At 42.8% G+C, this 25,018-nt stretch overlaps 1 protein-coding gene across 10 annotated transcripts in view; it reads right to left on the bottom strand.

Moving 5' to 3' along the window:
• Positions 1-25,018, bottom strand: part of Fam13a (family with sequence similarity 13 member A) — a 324,922-nt gene that overhangs the window by 7,100 nt on the left and 292,804 nt on the right. For 9 of the 10 annotated variants that reach the window (XM_021261074.2, XM_021261071.2, XM_021261069.2 and 6 more), the window contains 8 exons: positions 20,249-20,396; positions 11,572-11,785; positions 11,133-11,271; positions 10,382-10,463; positions 9,450-9,670; positions 8,785-8,868; positions 3,142-3,237; positions 1,732-1,815 (listed from right to left, as the gene is read on the bottom strand). In XM_021261074.2, coding sequence (XP_021116733.2) covers positions 1,732-1,815; positions 3,142-3,237; positions 8,785-8,868; positions 9,450-9,670; positions 10,382-10,463; positions 11,133-11,271; positions 11,572-11,785; positions 20,249-20,396 — 1,068 coding nt within the window. The remainder of the gene's footprint in view (positions 1-1,731; positions 1,816-3,141; positions 3,238-8,784; positions 8,869-9,449; positions 9,671-10,381; positions 10,464-11,132; positions 11,272-11,571; positions 11,786-20,248; positions 20,397-25,018) is intronic. The other variant, XM_021261073.2, reaches the window with a different exon arrangement.

Raw genomic sequence — 25,018 nt, 5'->3', positions numbered from 1 at the left:
GTTTTTGTTTTTCTGGTGTGTATGTGCTGGGGCTAGAACCTGGGCCTCATGCATGCTAGACAAGCACTGAGCTACATTCCTATTCCCAATAATTTTGTTTTTGTTTCAGTTTCAGGGAATGAACCCTGGGCCTTTGCACTGAGCTACATCCCATGCCCTTTAAAAATTTCTTTAAAGTCACAGTTTTACTAGATTACCCAGGCTGGACTGAAATTTGCAATCTTCCTGCCTTAGTCTCCCAGACTGCTAGGACTACAGTTGTGCACCACCACACCAGGCACACAATAGCTCTACTTTTTAAGATACAATATAGCACACTGGCTCAGACTTTCCAATACCATGTTTGGAGCATTTTCATAAAACAAGTTCTATTTAAAATACTATTGGGCTGGGGATTTAGCTCAATGGTTCCGGTGCCTGCCTCGCAAGTGCAAGGTCCTGAGTTTGATTCCCGGTGCCAAAAAAAACAACAAACAAACAAACAAAATAGTATGAATGGTGAGCAAAGTCATTGCCTAATTAATACCTTAAAGTCATCTCTTAAGAGGTAAGAGAAGGAATGGAAGAACTGGTAGCTTATGGTAACTTACCTTGGGCAAGGAAATGAAGTTCTCAATTGGTGTCCCTCAGTAGGGAAGATTATTCTGAAAGAATCGTTCCTATATACAGTACCCACCCCTCAGGCTTTGAAATGTCACAGAAATATGACAACTCTACAAACTCACTTTTCCTTTGGGATTAATTCCTTCTATGGATGTAAATAACTGATAAAAATAAACATTTTTAGAAGATAATTGCCTTTGATCTTTGATTTCTAGAGCCCTATATAAGACACTTGAGTCCCTATGAAGCAGAATAGTTTGTTCAGGTATCTAGAAGCAGAAAGGTAACAGGGGCCAGTGCTAGCGGAGGCAGCGAGGACCGCACAGAGGCACGCTGGTTCCTCCCAGTCTAGTGACACCAGCCAGTGATGATGGCTATCAGTACAGGACCCATAACCACCACTGGAGAAAACCTGGACCTGCCTTCTAGTGATTGCCAGTCTCTGCACCATATCCACAGGGAAGAACAGATCATAAAATTGGTCCTGAGGAATAAACAAACCAGGGAAAGACCAAGGGGAAGAAGAGTGGGTGAAACTATACCAGCAAAGCTGCCGAAGTCAACCCAGATGCTCACTGTGAAATTATAATTTTGGATTTTTGTGTTATGGTGGCACCTTGGTTCATGATTGCTTTTGTTTGCAGACTGCATCAGATGACCAACAGGACTCCAGCCATCTTTCCCGCACAAACAAAAAGATTTGGATCTTTTCCAAAATCGTAAAACAAATTAAGTTCAGGAACTGAGATACCGATGCATATGTATTGCCTTTGTTAATTCTGTTTTTCCTAAACATTCAGTGTGTAAGATTTTAAAACAAATTTGTTTCGGTCCAATGAGCTAATTTAACATTTTGGAATACCGAAAGTCATTCCCTAGGTAGGAAGAAAAAAAGAAGTATGGAAAACAAAATAATCCCTGAAAGCAAAGTCAAAACAAACACAACAATAATAAAGGGGGGATGAAACTGAGATCAGTGAGTCCCTAATAAAAGGGCATCATTCTGAGGGTTGGGGCTGCTACAGGAAGCCGTGACCAAGGGCAAAATCACAGATTTGCGCCCTTCCCACAAGGAGGGCAGGGTGGGGCAAGGATCAGGTTAGCAGTGAGTTAACGGGAGGTCTTCACCTTTATCTCCTTGAAGAAGGAAGCCGTTTCACCCTCAATAATTGGCTGCAGCAACGGGCTTCTCCGCTTGCTGGAGGGGGACCCCTGTGATAGGTGTTAACACGTAGGTTACATCAGGCACCTCAGCCTCCTCTGCCCATCCCAGTATTTATTACCATCTTTTAACCATCTGGGTTAAAAGGCTCCCAGAAAAACGTAAGACAACCAAAGTTCAAGTTGCCCCTTCCCTTCTGGGCCCACACACATCAAGCAGGAACAATAATGGCAGGAGACCCTATTAACCACACACTCAGGAAAGCTTAGGGAAACAATTGCTTCCCTCCTCCTCCTCCCCAGTCACAGAAACTGTAAGGACATTAAAGATAACCAGCATAGGAGAGTAACTGGAGCTCACAAAGCCACTCAAAGGTTATCTAACTTCTCTCTTGTACATCACCCTGTTTAGGGACCCAAGGGTTCCCAACTGGAAAAAGAAAATGATTCTTTACATTTAGTCCTTTATTAGTTTATTAGTTTAATTTATCCTATAGGAAATTTCTAGAATAGTAGCGTTCTTCAAAACACATGCCTGAAGTCTCTGGCTCCTCTCATTCATTAAAAACAAGTATACTGTTAAAGCAGATTTAAACAGCCCATCCTAGGCCTGGGAGTAAATAAGGGGATTTAAGGAAGGGCTGGAGAACACATCTGTGCATCTCAATAGAGATAGCAGAGCTGGTTTTTAGGAAAGCAGAAGGGAGCAAGGCACTGAACCAGGCAGTGTTCTAGCAGCGATGGACAGGGCAGGACATGCCACTCAGCAGTCGAGATGCAAACTCTTGCCGAAAGGTACCTATGGCTGGAGGCAAGATAAGGGCCTGATACTGATAAGGGCAAGATCCAGGGGCCTGAAGCAGCTAATCCCAGAGTGCTGGCCAGGAAAGACAACTTCAAACCATTAACCTCTCCCTCTAGCCTTCCACTCTCTATGTCCCCTGCAGCCACGAAAAGGAGCAACCTCTCTGGACTTCCCTAGAAGATTCTCCCTGGATCTGACTCCTGTTGTGGGTGGGGAGACTGTCAACAGAGGGAAGGCCCTTGGGACCAGAGAGGCATGCTTCAGAGTGAAGAGGCTGTAGAAGGCACAGCCCCTGTCCTGTGCTCTTGCTGAGCAAAGGACCAGGGAGCTGGCCTGGCCCATGCCCGGTGGATGTGTACAGCCAAAGTCATCTCCTAAAAGGGGGACCCCACCAGCTTCAGACTTGCTCATTTTTGGCTCATATTGGCACAAACCTCAGAAGTCTTTGACAAAAGTCTTCATTTTTTAAACTTGTGGGCCATGGATATTTAGGGCTGGCTCAACTATTGAGGCTGAGAGAGCAAGTGAGGGGTGATAAACCCATCATTCACCCCCAAGGGTACTGCACTCACAATGATGGGTATGGTGTTGACCCGGGACAGGATCTGTTTGACCAGCCGGTATCTGTCGTACAGTGGCTTCATAACCTGACGCTCAGTCTTTGTCACCTGAAAAACAAGAACAAGACTGCTCAGAAGGCTCCACCCAGGTCATGCTACCAGCTGTCCAAATATATTCTAGGCCCCTCTTGTAGTCCTAGAGAAAAACAGACCATGCAATTTAAGTTTTACCATTCTTAGAAGATATATTTAAACTGACACTATTATTTATTCAGTAAATATTTAAAATACCTACTTCAGCTGCAGATCAGTGGAAATCACTCCATTGGTAGTATTGCTTTATATAAATCAAAACTGATCATTCTTAAGTTTCCAGGTGACTTACTACTTCCTGGGCACCAGGGAGGAGAAAGCATATATGTCCATTATAATGCTTATCATGAGGCCCTGAAGTCAATTTGTTTACATGTCTCGCTCCCCCATGAAACTGTGTTTTTAGAAAGAAGGTTCTGGCAAATAGGCATTCAAGGAACATCTGCTGACAGAACACATAGATGATTCATCCTTGTTTCCCTAAGATTTGGCCCAGAGTTCTGCCTGGAAGTTCTTCCCCTCTGCTCCTGTTTGGCAAATTTCCATGTCTAGTACCACCTTCCTGTGCAGGCATCTTCCAACACACCCATTCTGGATGACACCCTGTCCTTCATGGCACCACCCTGCCCTGCATGTGCCCTGTATTACACAAACACTTTGTACTGGATCCTAACTGTTCACCTGTCTCCTCCTTTAGCCTATGGTCCCCTGAGAGCAGGAGTTTGTTTTTGTAACCGTAGTAACTTCAGTGCCTGATATAATGAAACTGTTCCACAAACATTTACAGATAAGAGGATGAATATTTCAGAGCTAGACAGGTATGCATACTGGGTTTGCAAACGCGTTTTCTTCAATGGGGAATGGGGTGGGGTAAATTTCTGTCAAATCAGTGGTGTGTCATCCACATTCTATCGCCCCTGCAGGTGTGATAAAGCAAGAGGACAAGGAGCAGTCAGCTTTGACCATTTCTTTGTGGGTCTTTTGGTCCTTCAACTTCAGAGTTATTCATAAAGGATTATTCATTACTATTATTCTAAGGGATTATTCATAAAAGATTATCCTTTGTTGCCTTTTGTGCTCGCATTTCTCAAAGTGATCAATGGTAAGTGCACTTTGGATAAACTTCACAAGTTAAGATTGGATACTGCTACTCTGTAAAACATTTTGTCGATTTTCTATCATTGGCAATAATAATAATAATAATAATGTTATTTCTGTTGCTTTCATTATCACAATTTTAAAAAGTGCTTGGCTTGTCCTTGAATTGCCCATTCACCATAGGAAATGGGCTTATAAAATTGGTCATTTCATAAAAAATGACTGACAAATCTAGGCATGGTGGTGCATGCCTGTAATCCAGCACTTGTGAGGCTGAGGCAGGAGGACTGCCTTAAGTTCAGTGCCAGCCTAGGCTACATAGTGAGTTCAAGGCCAGCCTGCACTACACAATGCAAGACCCTGTCTAAAGAAAAAAAAAAAAGATTGACAAAACTATAAGAGAACTTATAAATGATTTCATATGAAAAAGGCCAAGAATCAAACTAAGGTGTTACTACTGGCCACCTACCCAAGGCTTCCACAGAAAGACAGTGTCAAGTTCTGGGAGAAGGCTGAACAGCAGGACCACCCCACACAGGAAGGGTGGAGACTGAAAAACTGTTTGCAGTGTCTAATGAGGTCAGACCTATGACTGTCACTCTGCTCTCAAGCACATAACAAACAAATGTGACGGACATTCCCTAAGCCTCACTTTCCTGACTGGTACCCTCTGGAAAGGCCAAACATATAGCATACTATCTTTAAAATCCTTTCACTTCTCTTTCAAAACTTTAGTTTTCATTTAAATGGGAGTGCTGAATGGTTTTCCAATGTGTGGAAAATTGGGTATTAAGATGTATTTTTGCACACAGATCAAAACAACATAAATGTCTACATAAGAAGATCTTATGAGAGAAGCAGGAAGTCCACTCTGTCTTTTCTTGTGATTTAAGTGTTTTCTACAGCTCACATACCACCCTCTTTTTGGTTACTCTGTAAGATTCAGATAATATTTCAAAACACAAAGAGGACATTAGCCAATAATTACCCACATTGAATGAGTGGCAAGTCTTGAATAGAAATCATAAAGCATTGATCACACAGCTGCTTTCGTGATGTTTTCTCTCTGCCTCAAATATAACTTCCATACATCAATTTGGCTGCAGTTACTTTGATAGACTCCAAAGGTGAATGGTAAATGACTGACATATTAACTCTGAAAAGTAGAACCGTGGAATCTTAGAGCTAGATGAGTGATAAAACTAAACAATGAAGAGGGCAATGATTTGCCCAAAGCAATTCTGCTGAGTCAAGAAAACAGTGACTCCAAGTCCAGTTTTCTTTCCATTCACAAATATGGAGATGGGAGAAAGTGTGATCATGCAGTGTTACTGTCCAAGAGGGCTTGGGCACACTGTCCTTTCAGTAAAAGAACTCTGCCCTCTAAACTGACAACTCTGTGTGGACTTTACAGAGATCTCTGCTTACAAGCAGTGGTCTAAAAACATACTTTTGCAAGAAATTATGCTTCACTAGACAAAGAACTAAGTGCCTCAAAATCTCAGTAAAACAAAAAGTGGTTTGGATTTGTGTGTGGAGAGCTACCTGTGAGTCACAGAATGGCCAGAAGACAAAAGGAGACAGGTTCTTATAACTGTTTTATTCTTGGCCCATTAATTTGGAAAATCACAACTCTTTCATTACAGGGTAATATTAGTAATATTAGTAATATTAGTAGGTGGTCTGTGAAAAGATCAGAAAATCCCAAACAGCAGCTAACCAAAGGACAGTATTTACACACAGGTCTATAATTTGCATTTAAATGTAAACCTTACTATGTTTACTGCTGTGTTAGTCACCATGGTTTGGAAATGGGATTAAAATACACCAATGAGAAGACTCAAGAAGAACCCACAAGGTCTGATCAAGCAGCCTGTTCTTTCCTCCTGCATATTTAGTGTCAGAGAGCTGTGTATGTCGAAGGTAATATGGTGGGCTGCTATTGTTATCCTTCTCCTATGACACAGTACTTCATGAGATCCTTACATGTTTAAAAGGACACATGTTAATTATCAGTAGGGAATGGTGTCTTGTTAAAGACATGCCTTGTTAAAACAAACAGCTTTGCTTAAAAAATAGAAACAACAAAATAACTGTTTTGGCCTGTGATTCTGATAGTTAATATCCTTTCAAATAAAAATCTGTAGATTTAGGGAAAAAAAGTTCTGAGCACTTTTCTGAAAAACTAGGGCTTGGAATGATAGTTTAGCTCTGGAAATACAAGTATTTTTTCATCTAAGAAGAGTATCATCCAAATGGTATTTATAGTTCAGGGTCCCACGGTAACACCATAGGTCTAGAAATTAAAAGTTCACTCTGGTTGGCAGACTGGCCAGATGTCAAATGAATTCTGTTTTTCCTTAGGAGGTTGGAGCATCATATTCCAGAGAGAGGCAGAGTGTCTGGCCTGGGGCCAGAAACAAATGACACTCAGATTTCTTAAAGCATTTGTTCCCTGCCCTGTAAGATGCTAGGATCTGGACCTGTCTGAAAGAATGATGAAAGAAAAGGAAATAAGGCAGGGCCATGGGCTAATGTTTCATATTCATGATGATAAGGGGGTAAAAAAGGGAAGGTGCCTTCTTTCTCTGATTTCATCATTTAATCAGAAGTAGGCCACAGAGAGAACATATAATTGCACCAGAAGTGAAAACTATCATTTACTGTGCAACCCGCAATGGCAGGCTACCTACTTCCTCAGGGCCAGACAAGCTGCAGGTAAGTATATGCACATATCACTTCACTTCCTTGACAACCCACAGCAGAGGTCCATTCTCTAAACAAAGCACCGAGGGTCCAAGAGGTCACTTAACCTCCCCAGAGTTCCTTGTCTAGTCTGTGACTATAACACGTGTGCTGTCTGCACATGGCCTCAGGCCAGGTGGAACAAGCGAAGCTGCCTAGCTAGGAGCAACAAATAATACATGGTGAACTAGCAGCATGATTAAGTCTACCCAGCATGCAGCTGTGCACTCTTGGAGCCTTAGATTAGGAGTCCTTGAGAGAGTCTGTCAGTGTCACAGTCTGAACCCACAGAAGGAAAAAAAGAAACAGGAAGGAACACACAGCTTCACTGGAGCCTGCCTGGTGGCCATGAGGTCCACACTTGGAGTTATGAGCCTCCACAGGAACACGGGTCCTGTCTGTCCACAGACGAACCTCTGCAAGGAGGACGAAGTTTCACAATACATTTGAGCTCTAGACCACTTATTACTTAGTTCAATGCCTCTAAAAAATCTGAAACAAAACTTGGCTAAAATGTGAGAATTATCCCAGTGCTAGTATTTTTCCACTGCAGGGACAGGCCAGCAAAATCAATCATCATCAGTGCTAGCATTTAAAAAAATTAAACCTGATATATTCTGAACCAAAATTCAACGGCAGATACATTCTGCAGATTGATACTAGGCATGTGCTATGTGTCAGGTCTTATGCAGATGCTGAGGACTGGGTTCCGCACTACCACAATGCCAGAGCATGAGTGACCTCAACACTAGTAGCTGAGGATGCAGCTCAGTGTTTAAAAAAAACCTAGGAAACCAGTAAAGCATTCTGGAGGCTTCTTTATATAGCAGAATATATTTTAGATGACAGGACTATATCCATTATACAGTTATGGAGAAGACTAGAAAAGAGGCCTATGCTTTTTGGCTATATAAAAATCTATCTGTGACCTAAACTGTATGTTTCCTTCTACCTGCTTTTTTTTTTTTTTTTTTGGTACCAGGGATCAAACTTGGATCCTTGCGCTTGCTGGACAGGCGGTGGAACCACTGAGCTAAACCCCCAGCCCTCCTTCTACCTGCTTTTAAGAATTTATTTTGTGAACAGAAGGTGAAGAGTAGCTGAAAAAAGGGTATCTGATTACAAGTTCTTCAAGGAAGAGAGCAGGAGTCCATCACTCTATTGTCTCCCCTACAGCTAACAACAAGCATTCAGTAAACCTTGCTGAATAACAAACGACCTCAGAAAGGCGGGGACATATTCTGGATGCCTCACACTTTTGGTTCTGAAAGCAGCTGGTGCTTCTTCAGAGACAAACACTGGTTGCAGCTGCGCTGCAGGAAGACTGAGTTTCTCGCTTAACCCCTCACTTTATGGGATGAGAAAGGCTACAGCTGATGACAGGCCATGGTACAGGGAAGTCTCCTGCTCTAGGCCTCTATGTACTCCACACTCTCTCTTCCTGCTCTCCATCTTTTCCCACCTTGAAGAGGACTCCAATTTTAGTTGCAAACGGATTTTCTTTGCAACTTTAAGTTCAGTGTCTACTAGATAACAGAAAACTTCTTAGTGGCCAACTTTTCAAGAAGCTTCAATGCAATGTGATACACAATAAACCTCCTTTAACTAATTGTAAAGAAAGAAAACCTGAGGAAACCCTATTGATAAGATACCAGACAGAGAAAATCTATTTCCAAAGCCAGATTATTGACCCCAGTCAGAAAATTCAGCCCCACATACCGGCCGTCCATGAATGCTTTCATAATACAGCAGGGCTTTTTGCAGAGCCACTTTCTCATTAGCGATCTGGTCTTTGGTCATATCCTGTATAAACACAGGGATAAGAAAAGAAAGGGGGGAAAACATTCACGAACAATCCAATCTACCACTGAGGAAGGTTAAAAGAACTCTCGTACAGCAGCTCTCCCTGGCTCTGTCCAAAGCTCACTCAGGAATGAGCCATTTCTGACCTCTTGCCAGCAACGTGAACAGCAAGGCGGAATCTCATGGTTGCCTGATCTCCCACACTGCGGTGAAGGCATGCTCACCACGGAGGAAAGCAGGGCTCCAAGGTACTTGGGGCTTAGGTCAACCACCAGAGTGATGCGTAGTTACGGGCTATACAGGCCTAGGGGTTTGTCCGAAATCCTACTTCAGTCATCACACTGTCCTTTAGCCTCATTGGGTTCATTCTGCAATCTATAGAGTTGTCTGTTTTCAGTCTGTAGTCAAAAACCAAAGTACCCACAGATAAACAGTAGTTTCGTCTGCATCTAGATCTGTGGGAGGTCTACAGGGGTGTCCTTCCCTCAGGAACCCCTGGGGCAGGCCCTGTGCTTCACCTCCCTGCTGGCTGCCAGGCTCAGGGTCAGCTGTTCCCTGGGGCCTCCTCAGGGCCACCACACCTTAATGTCCTCGGGGCGGCTGCTTTCTGCTCGCTTCTCCTGCAGCTTCCTCTGGATAGATTCCAGGGTAACTTCAACGCTGGGCTTGAGTGCTTTGTCTACCAGCTCCTGTTTCTTCTCATCTTCTTTTTCCAGTTGGGAACCAAAACTCTTGGGGAGTGTGTTACTTCGCTGCCGCATCCTGGGGGTTAAGTCCTCTTCAGATATCTTCAGTTTTGACTCTAGGTGAGAAGATTGGAGGTAGGGATGTATGAGAAGTGTCTGCTGAACTCAAGTTATTTTTCTGTGATGTCAATAACTGCTGAGCTACGTCTGTTTTTTCAGAGCATCTAATTATAATATCAGTTGAAATCCTTGAGTCATTATGTAAAACCCAAAATAATGATAATGTCTTCCTGGATTATCTGGAATGTTTCCCAAACCCTAATTCCTGAGAAAGTTTTAGCCATTAACACAACGGGCAGACACCTTCGTGTAGTCCTACCTTTGGGGTGTAAAGATGTCTACAGATCTAATGCTCCACTGTCCAATTTCTGCATAACTTCTATACCACATTTTCACGTTATTTAACTTTCATTTGCTTTTAATACTGTCTCCTAAATGAGAGCAAGGTATTAGAGGGAAAGTGGCCAAACCCTTTTCAGATGCATCTCTGTGTCTACATGTCTTCTCCTAACACCACAGCACACGAAGCCCTGGATTAAACAGGTGCTTACAAAGCACTGGCTTGAAACTGTCACGCCCCTATCATTGACTTGGGAAGATGCAGAAGTGCTGCAGAATTTGCCTCTTAGCTGATCTGGTGACCTGGGACTGAGACCACGGGAAGACGGAGGTCTTCCTGAAGAGCACCTGCAGTCCTGGATTACCCGACAGGGCACTCGGCCCCTGGCTGCACAGAGGCCCTGCCACAGGTTCTGATCTTCACCTACCTTTAAGCTGTTTCCGAAATTTGGCAAGGTCGTTTGTCCACTTGAGAACCTCTGGATTGGCCGCTTTGTCACTATGGGAAGGCTGAGAAAGGGAAGTTCAGAGTAAATGTTTCTGTAGGGCCAGTAAAAAGAAGCACACGGACGATCATTTTTATTTCACATAGGAAGGAAAAGTTGAATCCATCAGCATAATAAATTAGCTATGATTAGTCAGGGCAAATTCATAATATTCCATCATGATTTGTCATAGCTGGTTATTTCTGGGGCCCTTATGATCAGGGGCTCCTGTGGGCTCCGAGGCTCTCTTTGTGTTAGGGGCAAGGCTGAGGCAACAGAACACAGGTGTCTGCTGGGTCTGTTCGGCAGCCAGGTGAGAAATGCCTCACTACCACCCTTGTGGGACACACTGAGGACAGAGTGGGTCTTGGACGTGTGTGTCCAGCACTGACCAAGCTGAGAAGATAATCCTGATTTACGTTTTAGCAAAAGGATTTTATTTGGTCTTTCTCATTCCTGCTTATTGATAAATTTATAAAATGTAGACTTAAGCTTTCAATATTTTATTTGGCTATGACAATGTAAGAAAACTTGCATACATGGTGGTTGGGATTTATCAGGTTTTACTATCTGATGTTTGTTATCTTTTGTTTCGAGATTCCCTAGACAGCCCCTTTAACTTGTATCGCTTCTGAGTTGCTGACAGGCGGGCATGTTGGGGACAGGAGATAAAGGGGACACATGGGACACTCACTCGGTACTTCCTCTCTTCTTCAAATCTGTCCTCGAACTTTCTGATCTTCTTTTTAAGGCTCTGGATTCTTCGTGTGAGTTGGGCAGGTGTCAGGTCCTCTTGCTCATCCTCATAGGACCCCAGCGAGGAGCTTCGCCGCCTGTGAGGGACACAACTTGGGTCAGTCCCCTCCAGAGCCACAACAGGGAGGGCACTGGGGATATGGGATGCCACAGGTGCAGAGGTCGGAGGCAGGCTTGACGGCCTCATTCTCTTGAATGAGAAGCTGACTGACTCACTGCAAGTCAAAGCTCCGAATGTCCCACCTATAAGTGGGTTTAACTTCCTCTTGCTCACATTTATAAACAACAAAGGGCCACAGTTCAGCTGTGGTTCCTCCACGTATTTGTGACCTAATGTTCAGAAAACTGCCAGCCACCAGCAGCACAGAAAAACGTACCTCATGAAAGAGTGGGAATTGGGGGGAGAAGGAGGCACTTCTGTGTCGTCCAGGTACTGTCGACTCTGCCCATAGGCATAGAATCGAGGAGAGAGCATGGGGTCACTGTCCTCCTCGAGAAGCTGGCGAATCAGGCACCCAGGCTTGGGGGAGAGGCGGGCCTCATCAGAGTCCGTGTCCTCCCGCTGCCAGGAGGAGAGGGTGGGGATGGGCTCTGTAAAATAATGGTGGTCAGAGAGAGATCAAGAAGAGTTCTGGCAAGGACGACTGTTCCCAAGATCTCCTGAAGGCTGTAAGAAGGGGCCCACTGAATGAGTCCTCTTTTAGATCTAACCAAAATCACCACTACATCTGACAATCACCATCTATTATTATTTTATTATTATTACTGCTACTAGCAGTACTGGAGATTAAACCCAGGACCTTTGCCCTGAAGTACATCCCTAGCCCTTGTTTTTTATTTTGAGACAGAGTCTTGCCAAGTTGCCCAGGCTGGGTTTGAGCTTGTGATCCTCTTGCCGCAGGCTTCCTGTGTGCTAGGATTACAAGGGTGTGACCCCACACCTGTCCATCATCTACTTTTTATGTCTGTTTTCACTTGCTTTCAAAAGAATCTGCAAAGGATGCTCTGAGGAGCAGGCTGGGCACAACAGGACAATGGGATATCTCAGCCTCCCTGGCAGGTCAGTGATGAAAACCCTTCCCTGTGAGGACATTATGAACAAGAAACGCAAGTGCATCAGGGAGGGAGGCACTCGGCACCATGGCTATCCATCCTCCAGTGACATAGCCACAGGTTCAAGTTCGTCTAGTGAGAACCCGCTGATGGAGGGTTTACAACTTCCAGTTAGGTCGTTTGAAAGTAAGCTGTTTGGTGTGCTTCTGCTTAGTGTGTGGGATTAACACTGGTCTGGTTCATGCTTTTCGCTTAAACTTAGGAGCTGCTCAAGACTACAGTTAAAGGGAGAAGCACACATAAATTATTCAAAATAGGAAAAAACACCCTACAGAGGACAAAGCTGTACAAATTATATCTAGACAATCTGTAAGAAAAAAACTACATTTAGCACAAAATCCTGGACTGTCATTTTGGGAAGAGGGTGACTTTTTTTCTATCTTCTACGAGACTTGTCTCAATTTATTCTTTCCCTTATTAGAAAAATCTGATCTTGGGCTGGGGATTTAGCTCAGTGGCACAGCATCTGCCTCGCAAGCACAAGGTCCTGAGTTCAATCCCTGGTTACCCCCAAAAAAATCCTATGTAAAAGATTTTAAAGATTTCAGGTGATGAACAGTATTTATTTGTAATATTTGCACTAAAAAAGTTATGCTTTAGATTCAGCTGTGGATTAGTCATTTATATAAGGCTGGAATTTGCCCAGTATCTTAAATTCTGGATTCCTAGATGTTGAATCATGAACAGTAGCTCCTTCAGCATGAAACTATAAAATGCATACAATTATCTTAAGTACACAGTCAGCTTTTTATTTAAAAAGACCATATTACAATCATAAAGTACAGCCAGTGTAATTTCATTGATAATGCAGTCTTGTGATTTCTCAACCTTGCTCATTATAGTCATATGGTGAAACTTAACCACATACATACAAACACACACACATGCGTGAACACACACACACACACACACACACACACACGAACTCGAAAAAGGTTGTCCAAATGACTATAACATACAGCCAGGTTTGAGAACCACTGATCAACCCAGCAGGTGACAGGAAACTGGAAACCCAAAGAAGTGAGAGGAAACACTTCATCAGTGGTCAGAGCTAGGTCTAGAAACTGAGTCTTCTGACTCCTAGGTTGGTGCTTCCAATCAGAATGTCCTAGGGCTTCATAACGTGATGGTGGCCTGAGATTTCTTAAGAACTCAGGGTATAATGGGGAAGATAAGCACATTGATGTCTAAAAAACTGACTTCATATGGGATGAAGTCCATAGGTTCTCAACATTTAGAGATCCAACTTCTCTAGGGACACAGATAATATAAATATTTTGAAAAATGCAAGGAGCTATTTAAGACAGATGCATCTTATCTGCTGAGACTCAACAAGAAGGGACTATGTTGGTGGCTGCACTTGGAGAAGGCTGGGGTGAACAAGAGGGGCCCTTGTCGTTTACTTTATACCAATGCTGGCAGCCTACACGTGCTAAGTCGTAGGGCTCAGACGTGAGCAGCTCAGATGTGCCAACACAAAAGGGTGACACATAGAGAGGTGAGGTTAGGGAGGGTGAGTGGAAGTAACCACAAGAGAAAAATAAATTCGTGTTAAATTGCAGAAAAAAGACCTGTTACACTGACCAGAGTGCACCTTCTATTTTATAAGACAGCAACAACTTTATAGCAGGACTAAAACCATCCAGGTGAGGACAAGGAAAGGGTTAAGATGGCCTGAACTGCAATGCACTGGCAACAACCTCTCCACTGAACGGCAGAGGAGCAAAACACCTGGGGAAGGGCAAGGAGTTTGGTAGGGTAGAGGCCTTTGGCCAAACAAAGCCTCATGTTGATACTGGCACATGGCTGTGCTGCTTAGTTTGACATTTCTACTTAAAAAAAACTGTTTGAAAGGTATTACCTTAGCTTCCTAAAGCCTTTAATTTATCTGAATCTAGCAGAATCTCTTTTAAAAAGGTTACTAATCTTAAAGGTTTCAACAATGTAGTCTCTGTGTATGAAACATTTTGCAAAAAGGTATTAGCCAAACATGTCCCCAATAAAAGATCAATTGAATTCACTATAAAATATGAATAATGGAATTGAATGACTATTTGACACACAGTGGCTAACACAGGGTCATTTTTAAATTTTCTTGTTTGTTACAGCTATATTGTATGGCTCTATTCTCCCTCTCCCTCCCTCCCTCCCTCCCTCCCTCTCTCTCTCTCTCTCTTTCTCTCTCTCTGTCTCTTTTTCATTTCTGAGTCAGGGTCTCACTGTGTAGTCCAGGCTGGCCTTGAACTCACCACGATCCTTCTGCCTCAGCCTCCTAAGTGCTGGGATTACAGGTGAGTACACGATGCCCAGATGGAGCTCTATTCTTGACTGGTCACCTAACTAGTCATTTTCCCAGTGTTGCCAGTGGTATATGGGAAATACAGTTGAAGAAATAATAGTCCTATGGGTAGGTGAATGTATTCACTTATTTTAAAATGGGAAATATAAAACCATTGTAAATTTCAACTTTAACAAAATCAAAAGTAAGGTTTCATCACTAGTCTGTACGTAGAACAGAAGTTTCCTACCTATGCAACATGAAATGGTTACATGACTTCTCTCCTTTTCTTCCCCTGTCCTATTATTCTAGAGACTTAAAATTTAAGGATTTCTATTCAAAGAAGCTATAAAATGACACATAACACATAGTTCAATGTAACTAAAAATCAATAAAACCAACTATTCTCATATTTTTGTTTGAAATGTTGTAAAAATCCAAGGCAGTCTCATGTTTTGATAGTTGGCACTCAACTAGAACAATGAGGTAAGATCTAAATTAAGAACAGCATGGCACACTCCCTGCTTGGAAAGCCAGCTTTGAGTGCACTCACTGACCTTTCCCAATTGTTCATTGGGGAATATTTTACATTTTCAACAGTAACTCTACAGCAATGAAACAGAGATGCTACAGGAAAATTACTCAAAAGCAAAACAGAAAAGACTTCAAATTGGATTTTCACTGTAAGTCACCATATAAGTGCATTTTCACATCTAGACCAGAATTCTTTGGATACAGTGATTTTGGTTTTAGTCATGTGTCTTGTCACAAAGAGCTCTGGACATAATAATGACACATATCTCTATTAAAAATTAATCCAACCCGGTCAGCTGACATCACAGCAGGTCAGAAATAACAGAGATAAAAGCTGTATTACTGTTTCTCCTGGAGGAGTTCCAGTACAGATACTGTAGCCCCAAGGACATAAAAGAAACTCACGGCAGGAAGCAGGTGCATGTTTTAGAGCAGTGTCAATGTGGTCACTGGGGCACAGCTACTCTCTTGCTTAGCTGGCTAGGTCCATTTACTGTATAAAAGAAGACTGGCTATTGAGGTGATTTATTTATTTCTAAGAAATCTGCACAGAATGAAGGGAGGCACTGTCCATGTTTCATCTCCCCTGTGTTATTTAGAGACATTCCTGTTGGCCTGATGTCATAACCATCTTCCTTCTGAGTGCTGCCAGATGTTCTGGGACATCCCAGGGACAGAAAGATGTAGGCCCTACCGAGCTAGCTCTATACTTTTATAAATGTTTTTTTGTGTGTGTTCCAAAATTCAACCTTACCTTAATGGTAGTCCTATTCAATTGTTCAAGTAGTTTTGAAAACTTACCAGATTTAGAAGGAACTTTAGCAGTCAGCTTTACTACAAATTTAATACTTCTATTTCACATATCTGCTCTGCACCTACCTGCAGTTACTACAGGTCTTCAGTAGCTCTACTTAAGTCACTGATACATATGCAGGCCTGGCCTGTGCTTGAGAACTTTACCTAAAGGGAATATCCCCAATCGAGCTGACTTTGATCCATGTACCTGCACATTTATGTGCAGTTGCTTAATCAGTTACAAATTCACTCCCCTATCTGTCTTCTATCACTGGCATGTCCCTGACAAAGCTATCTCCAAAGCTCTGTCAGAAGCCAAGCTGGAGTCTTTTCAAATGCAGCCCTTCCCGATTCAGAGTCCAGCAACACCACTGAAGGCAGAAAGAGGTTGGTGTGATGGGGTTGGTCCTCAGTAAATCCTCCAAGGCCTACTCATTATGGATACCTCAGAGCCATTCACAGGCATTAGGTAGAACCAGACTCCTGTTTTAAAGCAAACATATGCTGATTTTTCCTGAAACAGTGCTTGGAGATACTTATGGAAGATAATAATAATTAACATTCACATGCTGGGTGCTCATACTGTGCTGTGCATATTTTAGCACATTTAATCCTTGCAAGTTTACTAAGTAGGCACTACTACATCAATTATTCATCATTATCTGCTACTGTTTTACCTAAAGATGAGAAGATTAAAGCCAAAGGAGACAGGTTTGTTAACCTGCCTGTAGAGCTTTCATTAAGCAGCAAAGTCAGGATGCGAATGCAGGTGCCTGGCTCTGAACCATCTGGTCTGCTGCCTCTCATCAAGCCTAAGCGGCACTGCTTAGAAAGAGGTGTCAGCTAGAAGTGAGGAGACCATAACTGGGAATCCTCATTTTGCCTATTTTGGGCTCAGCTTTTTCATCTGTATGATATGAGGGTTCTTTGAAAGATCTTTCAAGATTCCTTGCTTCTTCATGATTTTCTTAGAGAATTTTCCAACTTACTGTCTAGAAGCAATAAGTGATGAGTACAATATATAAACTATTTTATGACCTTTAAAAATGCCTTTTTAAAATAAATTTCATCAGGACAAAATTTGAATAGAGTGGCTGAGTGTTTAAACCCTAGTACTTCTACAACTGGTAACCTCCAAATCAAAATGAATCAGCTGCTTGAGAATGCTCTAATTATGCAACACTGAAGGGCTTTCAATAACAGGACAGGATGTATGATTCGTATATTCATTTTACCTTAGAGTGTGAAAACTCTAATAATGATGATGATGATGTTATGTAGACAAATCAAATAATGGGCCCTAACACAAATCCCTGTGTATGCCTGTGCGCACATGTGGGTATGTGTATGAGATAAAGCATGGTTAGTTATCTGCCAACAGAATGATTAGATACATTCTATATGGACTTTTCAATGGTTCCCTCCATTCTACATCCTATGGAACCTATATATCAGCTTTACTCCTCTTCTGCTTCCTTGCTGCTAGGCCCCAGGAAACAGAGAACATTATTTCCTACAAGAAAACACTGCAAGGATGAGGGCCAGCAGCAATCAACAGGCACTGCCTAGCCAAGAGAGTACGATTCCACCTCCATGAGTGCGGACCACCCTGTAGGGATGGGGAATGAGCTAGCAAACCCAAAAGACCAGTTAGTGGCTTTAAGACTGGTGATGGAACCCTACAGATGGGAATTGGCTCATACATGTTTTGTTAATTATTACTTTCACACATAGATACATTTTGTATTGGACTCACACACAGTTTAAAATAGTGTACAGTTTATTCTTTACTGGAAAGCCACCATTTTGTTTTTTACTGAAGCTATAAAAAATAATGATGCTTTAGCAATCAAGCTTATTGCTCTCAAGCTGAGCATGGTGGTATATAACTGCAATCCCCCTTGGAAGCTGAGGCAGGAGGATCATTGAGTTCAAGGCCAGCCTAGGGTACATGGTGAGTTAAAGGCCAGCCTAGAATACAAAGCAAGACCCTGTCTCAAGAAAATAAAAAAGTTTAAAAGACCTTATTGCCCTCACATTATCTACCTTTATGGAGAAATTCCTTTATTTTGACTATACTTTGGCTGTTATCACCATAATGTAAGTTGGAAAATTAAAACAAATATGTGACTTTAAAATCGTCATTGAGAACAGTAACCAAATAATCAAATGGCCCTGATATAAATCCAGGCAGAATTTTAAGATATGCAAGCTCAACAGCAATTATAGTAATTTGAAATAAAAGAGTCATAGCAAGCTATTTAAAAAATTACATGGATAATGCAGTTCACATTTCCAAACTTATTTGGAATGGGATATATTTTTTTCTAAAAACCTTTTTTTGGTTGTTTCTTGAGACAGGGACTTGCTATGCAGTTCAGGCTAGCCTTGAACTCGAGGCAATCCTCCCACTTCAGCCTCCCCAGTACTGAGATAACAGGCATGCACCACCACACCCAGCTTTCAAATAGCCTTTTTTTTTGTACCTGGGATTGAACTCAGGACCTTGTGTTTGCAAGGCAGTTGTGGTGCCACTGAGCTAAATCCCCAGGCCCCCAATGGCCTTTTCTTTGATACCAGGGATTGAACTCAGGACCCTGTGTTTGGGAGGCAGGCGACAGTACCACTGAGCTCAATCCCCAGCCCCTCCCAATAGCCTTTTAAAGAAAATGATATCTGGATTTCCAAAATAAAATGTTTGTTCCTTCACATTACTATTTATCTGAAGAAAAGTTCTTCATATTAAATAATGAAATAGTTTTAGGGAAACTCCAAATTGGCTTTCAAACACTCTGGAGAGAACTTTTTATCTTTATATCTGCTGCTTTAAGTGTGCTGGGAGTTTACGATTAACTAAGATAAAAAATAATCAAACAGTCCATTTCAGGAAGAGAAGAACATGACTAATTTGAATTCTGACCCCAAATCGTAGGTTATTTTTGAGCTTCACAGCAGACAGATATCACTAAAACCCAAATACAGCACTTGCTTACTCTTTAAAAATTTTTTTTTATTTGGGCAACAGTGACTAATGAGACTCTCTGGGTGGGGAAGAGTAGGTTGTTTTCAGAATATGAATTCAAAACACATGCGATTTTTCAGAGTACACAAAAATAAAAGAACAAACAGTACCCAGGAATGTATATCACTTACATTAAAAAAAAAACCACTATGCATTTGTTGTTCAGTGAGTGTACTGGGAGCTGCAAGGGGATGACATCGTCTCAGATCGACTGCCTAATTATATGAAAAGAACCAGAACAGATTTCTTACATTACAGGAGGGAGAAGAAGAATTAAAAGAGTCTGCCCTGGAGGCCAGGAGCATAACAGGTTATCTCTTTCCACTTTGTGCTTTTCATTGCCTTTTGATCCTTCACCTAAAACCGTTACTGCAAAGAATACTTCTTGGTTCAAAAAGGGAGAAGGAGGTAGGGATAGAAAAGGAAATCCAGGTGCTGTGAAGGACTTTCTGTAGCTGTGATTCTCTTGTAAGTCACTGTGTTAAGTCATGCTGCTATACTGCAATCAAGAGCAAAATTTCCCCCTGGTTGTCGCTTCTAAACACACACCAGATACAGGCAGACAGGCATTTATTCTAGATACACACCGATACATGTTCGGAGGTAGACAGAGGGAAAATATAAACACCAGTGGCTTGATAAGACTCATATGATACCCTCCCTGGAACACGGTTCCGGTAAGGTTACCCTCTTCTTCCTCAAAGTAAATTGCTAACATTTTCACCAGAAGTCTCCAGAACAACAAATTTAAACCACTGAGTTACAAGTTTTTTGTAAGAAGCATTTTTATTTAGTGTTCTCTTTGATAAGCAAATCCCTCAAGTTTAATAACCTGAATTTTTAAAAATAAGGACCCATAAAAATAAAGAGAAGCAAAGCAAAACATATTTCTTGAAAAACAGGAAGGTTTTCTGAAGGCAGTAGGTGGCTGACATGTAGTAGTGGGGGATCAGGCACACAGAGAAGGAAACCCTAAATGTACTCTGCTGGGTACTACTAGAAGGAAAAGACACCTCTATTAGCTGTCTTAGTGAGTTAAAAAGAAAAAAAAAAAGGACTGCGAGGTGACACTGTGACAAAGGGCAAAAGCATTTTCTCTCTTCAACTGCAACCACTCTTGGCAGCACTGTACGTGACGCATTCCTATGCCAGGTGAAGGAGCTCCATCATCTACACACGCAGTTACTTCTCCTTGCTCGCTCTCCCTTTACCCACACACACATTCCTGTGGTTAAGTGCTTCTCATATACACATATTTACACATGCTTTTCTGATGCTAAATCCAAGTGACAAGTAACAGAAGGTCACCTACCTTCCCAGCTCTTCTCATCACACAGTGCAGTCAGGTCCAAATGGGGCACTTCAGAGACAAAGCTCTCCTCTTGGGTGTCGGCATCTTGACTCCTCTGCTGTTTGCTGTCAGGTGTGCTGGGATGCTCCTGAATCTTCATCGTGGGGCTCTGCAATAACAGCACAATGTTCCGGAACAGCCACTGTTCACCAAAACCCAGTGGCGTCTGCAGCAATCCCACTCCTTCTGGATGAAACCTCCCAAGCCACAGCTGCTCATGTATCCAGCACAGATAGCAGAATCATGGCTCGGCATACCCTGGATACAAGCTGGCCACTCTCACACAGAAAGCAACAGTCCATCTGTACTCCTTTAACTTTTCTTCCGCAAGGGAGACAGGAGGATTTCCTTGGGCTGCTGCTCCTGATAACTGCAGGCAGCTGACAGTCTGGATGATTACTGACTAGGGCCAGGAATGAAGGGAAGGAGTTTGTTTCCTTAAAGGAGCACGGCTCTCTAGACTATAAACAATAACAACAAAAAAGCCAGTGGCTGCTGTTGCTAAGGCTGGAGCAGCAACATGGTGTCTTGCACGCAGACTTCTTTGCCCTTAGGTAAACAGCACTGGAAGGGCTGGGGACAAACACTCCCGCAGGCTTAGATCAATTACACGGGGCAAGCTGCACATTTGCAGATTTCCTGTGGCTGTTTTCCTGCAGAGTATGGGGTGAACCGGCTATTTATGGAGGAGCTCAGGGTATTAAAGCATGGTTGCACAAATTCAAACAGCACAGGGCTCTGGTGTCCCATCTCAGCTAGCAGTACAAAATACAGACCCTGGAAGTGATCCAAAATTACACGGGGAGAGTGGCTTTTTTTCTTTTATAAAAAGTCAAGCACTAGCAATTCGGTGATGCATAATTTATATGTTACAAATATGCAACTGTCACTTGTTTTCCTACTATTCATTTACTATGCATACTAAATATTCAGCTACTCTTGGTTTTGTTCATTGGTGACACCTACACCAGGCTAGGAAACCTGATGGAGGGGTAAATCCTCCCCAGAAGGCTGATATTCAAGTTACATGATTTTGCATTTTTTAAAAAAGCACAGAGAGGACTCTTATTGCACTGAAATTCTCTTTTTAGTTTCCCCTTTGGCATATTGTAAACCAAGCCATTGTCATTCTTCTTGTTCTCATAACATGAATAAATGTGTTTATGAAAGTGTTTATGCAAAAATGTATTTCTCTAGTAGCACAGATCTGTACAAGATATTTTCTTTGAGAGTAAACGGAAATTTATTTCAGCAAATATGCTATCATTTGAAAAAACTGAGAACATCTGGAAATCATAAGTGAATTCATTAATGTAAGAGAAATGTTCTTATGCTTAAAATAAAGCTCTATTTAAGGCTTCCTGCTACTTTTAATAGCTATGCAGCCCACTTTGAAGTCAGTAGGGATGAACAGACAGCACTTTTACTATTACATTTCCATGTGTGAGACCTGTATTTTCTTCGAATTTGGGATAAAATGAAACATTAATTAGGTCAGGGTGAGCGACTGAAGTCAGATGGAAACACCAAGGAATCTGGTGCTTTAAGACATTTAAAAAATGCTGTTGGGGGTGGTGGTGCATTTATGTCATGAAAATGACATGTTCCTTGAGCAGACTCCTGAGTAAACAAGGGCTGAATGCCCAAATCTGGTGCCCAGCTTTTAAAAAATTACAGGGTCACTTGGTGGCCAATCCTGTGTGTGTGTGTATGTGTGTGACAGCAAGAGAGACAGAGATTACACATAATTACACATAATTAAATATTTCTCAACAAAGATGTCTAAAGATTGCTATACTCAGAGACATCAAAGAAAACAATATAAGATACATGATTTCATTTATAAAGTAAGGTATTTTCTATATGAGAAGCCCATGCATCATGTCATTTAAAGTGTGTTGGCCAGGGGCTGGGGATTTAGCTCAGTAGCACCACACTTGCCTTGCAAATACAAGGTCTTGAGTTTGTTCCCTGGTACAAAACAAAAACAAAAAACAAAAATAAAGTGTGATGCTCAGGACAGGACATAGAGACATGACACGGGTGCTGCATTTGCAGTGTGGTGCTGACATTTGCCAGCTGCCCTCTGTGGATCCTCCATTACTTCATCTTTCAAGTGGTAGACATGAGTCTAACCTTGCAAGGGGCTGTCAAGATGGGAGAAAAGGAAAAGGCAAGAAAGCCCTGTGGCTTGGTGCCTGGGGAGTGAGAGACACCAACAGAAGCCATTGTTCTATGACCAAGTAGCACCTTATAAAAATGAATGGAAGAACAATGCCAGGCCCAGAACTGCTAGAGGGAAGCATGGAAGATGAGGCGGGAGAAGCTTGTGACATGAAGCATGCTACAACAGGATGGAACACAGTTTTCAAGGAATGCTTCATGATAAAAAGACCAGCAAACAGAGCCACTAGGGTGTCTGCCAGGAACCAGCAGCAGCAGCAGTGGCAGTGGCAGCGGCAGCTCTGAACTGGGGGCAGATAGGTGTGGACTTGGATGGCTGGAAGGAGGTGGAGCGCATGTGAAGACAGGCAGGAGGGTGTGCTATGTCAGCCACTGTGAGAAGAGGCTCGGGGTGGCCAGCCCTTAGGACAGGGCAGGAGAATGGCAGAGGACAAGGGTGTCAGTCACCTGTGAAGGGTATTGTGTGCTGGGCTTAGCATTTGATAGTTATACACTGCATAAATAGGTACTATGCCATAGTGCTGCCTATTATATGTCAGAGAATAGATATACAAAGATAAAATTTATCCATTATTTGTTCAAGAAATGCTTTTTAAAAACCAGGCGTGGAGGGAGGCTGGGGATTTAGCTCAGTGGTTCCAGTGCCTGCCTCACAAGCGCAAGGTCCTGAGTTCAATCCCCAGTACCAAAAAAAAAAAGAAAGAAAAAAAACCAGGCATGGTGGCACATGCCTCTACTCCCAGAATTTAGTAGGCTGAGACAGGAGGAGCACTGAGATTTTGAGACTAACCTGAACTACACAGTTATTTCAAGGCCAGTCTGAACTGACAGTGAGACTCTTGTCACAACAAAAGCAAAAACAAAGAAAAATCCCAATATCAACAAGAAATGGTTTCTGAGTGCCTAATCTATGCAAGACAGTCTTTTAGATACTGGGGAAACAGCACTGGACCAAGTGAAGTCTCTGTCCTGACAAATCCTATAGGAGATAGTTAATAAAGAAAAAACCGCAAGGACTGTGGAGAAAACAGGCCAGGGAAGAGGGGTGTGGGTGATAGGAGCTGAGGTCTGGTACTTCAGATGGAGTGGTCGAGAGCGTCCCTGAGGAAGTGGTGGCTGAACTGAGATGGGAAAGAAGCAGGAGAGGAAGCCGTCTGTGGAAAAGCATTGCAGGGAAGAGGAAGCTGGTGCCTGGGGTCCCATTCAGTGAGGCATGGTCATTGTTTATACAATTCAGGAGCAGCTCAGAGGCCACTGGGTCTGGGATCAGCAAAGGACAGCCAAGGCCATCACGTGGGTGTTAAGGATGTGGCCTGGACTGTGTGTGTCTGCAGAGACACACATGAGTTTAACACATGTGAGCTTCCAGCCTCCTGGCTGCTTTCTGGCCCGGAAGTGCACACCCTCTCCTCCATACACCTGCCTGGCAGGCACACAGGCACTTCCCACTTCTGTGGAAATGCACACACGACTTGGTCCAACCTTGCTGTGCTCAGGTCAGTCCCTCAAGTTCTCTTTCACAAGCCCGCTGCTCCTAGAACCTGAGTCCCAATTTCTGGCCCTGCTGGTCTCGGAACCTGGCAGTACCTATTGGCCCAGGCTCGCACAGCGGCTGTGGGGTTGGGGCTGCTGCCCAGTGGCTGCTCATGGGAAACTGTTCAGGCTCTGCTGCTCCTTCAAATGTCCCCCTTGCTAGAGGCACCTTGACTGGTGGCTCACACCATCCAAGACTGCTGGTATCATACAGGAAGGCAAATACTGCCTGTTCGCTTATTTGTTTCTCCTACTAGACCATTAAAGTTAACAGGTCAAGGGCAGACTCAAATATAAAACAGTTTTGGCTTAAACTTTTTTCTTTACAAGTCTATCTTCAGTTATATCAGAGAATAGATAATGTCACAATTTTCAACTCAGAGATCCTTATGCTGTGATGTGTCACACACCAAACCCTTGTCAGAAACACTGCCCCACAGAAACGCATACTAAATCCTCATGTGCTGAAACAGAATGTAGCTCTTAGAGGAGACTATGTGGTAGGTAGACAAGGATGGGTTTTGGAGGCAGCTTCAAGACCTGAGTGGGCCAACCTCTTTGAACCTTACATCCTTCCACTCTAGTCAGGCTGTTTGGAAGATTAAATGGAAACCACGTATAAACACTACATAGTAACTGTAAAATAAATGCTATTTCTATTTCTGTTCTCCTTCCATTGCCTATTCATTTGGGAAGTATTTACGGAAGACCTAGTCTGTTCTAGACACCAGAATTTGGGACTGAACAAGTGAAAGGATCCAATGTGGAAGAGAAGCCGCTGTCACATATGTTACAAGAGAAAAGCACAGGGTGCTAGGGAGCAGTGTGGGTACTCCCCTCCCCTGGGGGCCACTGGACACTTTATGTGCAGGTCAAGAAGCCATTAACTCTGAGTTTATCAGTGTAATCTTTGCCAAGACTTGTTCCTGTCGAGCTGGGGGTGATTCTTCTATCCCCAGCCTTCATTGATCCTTCCCCTTCCCTAGATTCAAGTAGTTGGTGAATATCTGTTTT

Source organism: Heterocephalus glaber, unplaced genomic scaffold (assembly GCF_053883595.1).
Source record: "Heterocephalus glaber isolate CG9 unplaced genomic scaffold, H.glaber_assembly_v1.0 deba00001454, whole genome shotgun sequence".
Taxonomy (NCBI): domain Eukaryota; kingdom Metazoa; phylum Chordata; class Mammalia; order Rodentia; family Bathyergidae; genus Heterocephalus; species Heterocephalus glaber.
This window is presented reverse-complemented; position numbering and strand designations above follow the sequence as displayed.